Genomic DNA, 5,419 nt, shown 5'->3' on the forward strand with positions numbered 1-5,419 from the left:
GCACTGAGGGCCAATATTTACACACATGGTGTGATGATAAGAGCTGCCAGCAGGCTTGGGGTCTGTGTGGGGTGGACACCGATGCTCAGAGCAGCAGAGACCAGGACAGAGCTCTGTGAGCGCTCCCTGCCCTCCTGCAAACCCAACACTGGGGCACTTCTGCAGCATCTCCATCTTGCAAGTGGCTTATTAAGAACAGCCTGTTCTTAAAATGTTTGTGGTGTTCTTGGCTCACGATGGTGATGGAAGTGTCTGGGGTTAGTTTTAAACACAGTTAAGTGTGTTAGTCACAGTATTAAGTTTATGGAGTCTGCACCCTGCCAAGGCACTGGAGCACAGAGCACTGGGCACCATGGGGCACTTACCACCTGCAGCAGGTAAAGCTGGTGCTCTGTTTTCCTTTGTAGGAGTGGAGAAGGCAGCAGAACTGCCAAGAAGAGGCAGCTGTCCCAGTATGGCAAATATTTTATAGTTTCACACTCAAATACGATGTTGAGGTTAATCAGGGAGGTCGTGTGTTGTGGAGGTCAGATGTGGGCACCACTGGCACGTGCCTTGGGCTGTCTTTGCAGGATTTATGTGATCTTTATCAACTGTACTTTTATTTCTTAAAAATAGACATTTTTTGAATTTCCACTCAAAGTGCAGGCAAATTGAACAGTTAAGACTTAACTGAGTACAGAACCATAGGGTCCTGAAGTTCCTCCTCCTCCATGGCTCTGAAAGGCTGATCCTGAGAGATCTGTAGGCACAGAAATACTTCCCTGACCACCTGATGGCACCTGGTAAATAAAACACTTCCCCAGTACCACCTGCTAAACCCAAAGGAGATTTGGAGCTCTGAGGAAGCACCGAATTCCCCCAATTTCTGTGCTCCTCCTCCCCCTGCCCTGTTCAAACAAGTGGTGCTGCTCTTTCCTGCACTTCACCTGAGTAAAATATATACCCGTGGCAGGGGTGAAAAATGTATTGCTAATTACACAATTATTTTATTATGTAGCACTAGTAAAAAATGTCTAGTAAAGGATTAATTCAGTTAAAATAATTTGAATCAAGCAATTATTTTCTTAACACTGGAATTAGCTGAAAGTACTTCAAGTGGTTTATTACTAGCACTACATAATAAAATAATTGTATAATTAGTAATAAATTTGTCACCCCTTTTGAGTCTTTTTCTTTGCTCAGGACAAAGGGAAAGGTTGGAGTTTTGTTTGGTTCTCAGTCCCCACTGTCTCTGCCAGGATTTATATTTATTCCCAATTAGAGGGAATAGATTGTTCTTCTCTTTGTCAGAATTGGGTATCTCTTAAATAACATGAAATTCCTTTTCTTGAGTACTTGGACAATGACCTTGGAAATGAAGTGGAGAGATCACATCAGTGCTAATATATATAGATATTATATATATATATGTATACATACCACACATATTTTATACACCTCTCTCACTTGCTCTATATATGTTAGTGTGTATATATATATTTATATATTTATATAATATAAAAAAGTATGTGTGTGTGTTTCCCAAAGAGTCAAAAGCTTAATTATGTTCATGTTAATACTTAACATTGAAATGAGGGTTAAATGACAAGTGGACCTTGGCTGGAGTCTTGTTCCTCCCCAGAAATGGTGGTTTTTCTCAAATGATAGAAGAATTTTAGATAAATAAAAGTCTCAGTCTTTTCAGACTGTTTATTACAGCAGGTGTGTGAGAGATATAAATGGAGCTCCTTATTTTTCCTGCTCTCTGCACTGGTGTTTTAAAAAATTAGGCAAACTGGGAGGGTCCAAGCAAGGGAGCAAAATGATGAAGGGGGTCAGGATAGTGTCCTGGGAGAGATGAGGGATGAATTCCTGTGGTGTCTAAGGAAAGAAACCCACTGAAAAGCCTCCTGCTATTTGTAGTGAGCCTGAAGGAGTGGAGAGATTATGTAGGGTGGGACAAGGGGTAGTAACATGAAATTAATGGGGAAGGAGGGGAAGTTTGGCTGAGCACTGAGGAAAATCTCATCTGTTTGGCTGTGGAAATGCCCCTAAAGAAGCAGTAGATTTATTGTGTGGGATTTCTAAATGGAAGCTTTCAGAAACACTGGGGAAGAACAGTCCTGTGTGAACAAAGAGATGGACTAGATGATCCTAATAACTATTTTTCATTTCTTGTGTATTTGATTTAATACTTCCATATATAATTATATGTAACAAAATATATATATTCAAGAGTGCCTGTTTCCATTACAAACTGCATCCATTAGAAACTATATCATCTCATGGAAATTCTTTTGCCTTCCCTTTCTCTCCTTTTATTTAAATCACCTTTGGGGCTGATATTTTCAATGTAGTGTCTTTACACAGTGGAGTTGTTCTTATTAATTTTGAGCAAAATGCCTTAAACAAATTTTAATGGAAGGAGAGCGGAATGCTGCTTCCCATCCCTCCCCACACACATTTTTATGGAGATCTGGAAAAGCTCTGTTGCTGTCAGGTGTGTTTTTATGCGCGTTACATGAGTTGTGGGAGAGGTGCAGGGCAGTGAGTCTGAAATTGGGCAGCTTGTGCTCGTGTTGAGTACAGAAATACCCAGCCTGACTTCCTGAACTGTGGGAATTCTCCTTGGATTGGCTGGGAATCAGGGATGGGTCATCTCCAGGGCACCTGCTGTAGAGGGGCTGGTGTGAGCTGAGGACCTGCAGCCCTGTGAATAGATGTGGTTTCATGGGAAGTCACCAAACTGGATTTCCAGAGTGGAGGTGCCATGTCTGGGAGCAGGAATGGTGTGGGAACATCCTGCAGGCTGGAAAGGGACTTTTCACAAGGGCTTGCAGAGTTAGGACAAAGGGGAATGGCCTTAAGCTGAGGGAGGGTAGATTCAGGTTGGATTTTAGGAAGGAATTCTTTAATATAAGGGTAATGAGGCCCTGGCACAGGTTGCCTAGAGAGGAACCCGTCCCTAGAAGTGTCCAAGGCCAGGTTGGATGGGGCTTGGAGCAACCTGGGCTAGTGGGAGGTGTCCCTGCCCATGGCAGGGGATGGAACAAGATGAGATGATCTTTTAGGTCCCTTCCAATCCAAACCATTCTGTGATTCCATGGTCTTACAATATCCCTACTCTGGTCCTGGTTCTCCCCCCAGACTGGTTTTGTTGACCTTCACCAGGGTGGAACAAGTTGGGCTCTGAGGTCCCTTCCAGTCTAAACCATTCCATGATTCTACGATTCTGTCACCTCCTTTCTCAGCCCCATCTCTCCCAGCTGCAGAGAACAACAGCTGGAATTGTAGCAGGAGTGGGAAGAGCTGAGCAGTGGTGTTTTTCCCCGCCGTGACCGAGCGCGGCAGGGCCGGAGCACCGGCGTGCCGTGACTCCAGGAGCTGTGTCCTCTCTCCCCAGACATGTACGACCAGGTGCTCAAGTTCGGTGCCTACATCGTGGACGGCCTGCGGGAGTACCGGCAGCCCGTGCTCATCTACATCCCCCCGCAGGGGGAGCTCCGGGGCGGCTCCTGGGTCGTCATCGACCCCACCATCAACCCGCGGCACATGGAGATGTACGCGGACCGCGAGAGCAGGTACGGCCCCTCCTCCCTGCAGGCAGGACTGCCCCAGAACCTCCCAACCCCAGAACCTCCCAGCCTCAGAACTGCCTCAGAACCTCCCAGCTTGGTGGGGCACTTTGTTGCTGAGGGGCTGCACCTCCCCAGGCATGTCCCCCGAGGAGCCTCGTGGGTGGTTTTTGGTGTGGATAAATCACAGCTAAGAGGAGTCTTGTTCTCTCTCTGTTTTGTCTCCCTCCCCCATTCTCTTACCTTCCACACAGTGAATCATTCCATTCTGTGTTTCCCCTTGTCGGATGACCTGAAAGTGCCTTTCTTTTCTCTCTTCCCATCCCTGCTCAGAGGGGGGATCCTGGAGCCGGAGGGGACGGTGGAGATCCGATTCCGGCGGAAGGACCTGGTGAAGACGATGCGACGAGTGGACCCCGTGTACATCCGCCTGGCCGAGCGCCTCGGTACGTCAGCGGGGGGCTGGGGGGTGGGAGAGACCCCAAAAAGAGGCACTGAGGCATTGGATCAAATTCCTGACTATTTACTGGCATCTAAGTTGGGAAGAAACCAGATGAGACCAACAGCGTGTATGTCCGTGCGAGGAGATTCCTGTGTTTAGCACACCTGGGGTATGGGTAAATAGCGTCTTTTTATACTGATTTATTTATTTTATTTATATATTTTATTGACTGGATCTCACAACAGACCCTTACTACAGATGCTTGAGTCCAGTTTCCTTCCCAGCAGTTGCTCAGCTCACTAAAACCTCAAAGGCCAAACCTTCTGCTGGTGTCGTTTTGCGTAACCAAGAATTTGGTCAAAGGCATTTTGTGCTGCTGGTCTGTCACTGGGTGTCTGAGGCAGTTTGCAGTAATGACATCTGTGTGCTCCTCAGTTCCAGGGGAATCAGGGCTGTTCTCCTCCTCTCTGTGCACAGGGGGTGCTGTGCAGTGCTCGGTGCTGGCCCAGCACGGCGTGTGCCGGGTTATTACCATGCCTTCCGCTCCGAGTGATCCCGGCACTCAACAGCCCAAAATACAGAGTGTTCAGCAAAATGCACTTAATATCAGATATGTCCTCTCTTGGGGGAATAGGCTCTTTAAATAGTTCTTTACTAGCTCTTACTGTAAGAGTATAATCTCACAGAGCCTCCTTTTACCTCCAAAATTGACTACATTTCAGTGGTGGGAGAAGCGTGCGACGTGGGTATGGTTTGAATTTATAAAGCCTTTTGGGATCCTTCAGGAGGAAAAGTGTTCTGCAAATGACTGATAAATCCTGGCTATTGCTGCAGTTACATTTTATTATTTGGCTTTTTTTTTAATTTATGGCAGGGCAACAATTTGTATACAAAACAACCCTTCTGATGCACTTCAGGAAGAGAATAATAGCGGTGAAGGGTGAGGGGGTGCTGGGATCAGAGGTCTGGCTGCAAAGCAGTTTTACCAAGGGCTTTGATTGCATCCAAGATATTTTCTCTCTTTTTTAATGATGGTATTTTGAGGGAGCCTACAAGAAACATGGGGAGAGACTATTTGCAGGGGCCTGGAGTGACAGGACAAGTGGGAATGGCTTCAGACTGACAGAGTAGGTTTAAATTAGATATTAGGAAGAAATTCCTCCCTGTGAGAGTGGTGAGGCACAGGTTGCCCGGAGAAGCTGTGGCTGCCCCACCCCTGCAAGTGTCCAAGGCCAGGTTGGATGGGGCTTGGAGCAACCTGGAATAGTGGAAGGTGTCCCTGCCCATGGCAGGAGGTGGAACAAGATGATCTTTAAGCTCCCTTCCAACCCAGACCATTCTATGAATCTGTGACTTCAAGCCCAGTTTTAATGTTTGCAGTGGCAGCAAGGAGGTTCTTTCCACAAAAACCTCACTTGAC

General features: G+C 46.6%; 1 protein-coding gene across 6 annotated transcripts in view; it reads left to right on the forward strand.

Annotated features, from left to right (window-relative positions):
• Positions 1–5,419, forward strand: part of ACACA (acetyl-CoA carboxylase alpha) — a 111,308-nt gene that overhangs the window by 93,686 nt on the left and 12,203 nt on the right. For 5 of the 6 annotated variants that reach the window (XM_018084801.3, XM_018084798.2, XM_018084797.2 and 2 more), the window contains 2 exons: positions 3,386–3,563; positions 3,891–4,003. In XM_018084801.3, the coding sequence (XP_017940290.2) occupies positions 3,386–3,563; positions 3,891–4,003 (291 nt within the window). Of the gene's footprint in view, positions 1–3,385; positions 3,564–3,811; positions 4,004–5,419 lie in introns of those variants that run through there. The other variant, XM_018084802.2, reaches the window with a different exon arrangement.

This window comes from Manacus vitellinus, unplaced genomic scaffold, assembly GCF_001715985.3.
Source record: "Manacus vitellinus isolate BGI_N305 unplaced genomic scaffold, ASM171598v3 scaffold_76_pilon, whole genome shotgun sequence".
Classification (NCBI taxonomy): Eukaryota; Metazoa; Chordata; class Aves; order Passeriformes; family Pipridae; genus Manacus; species Manacus vitellinus.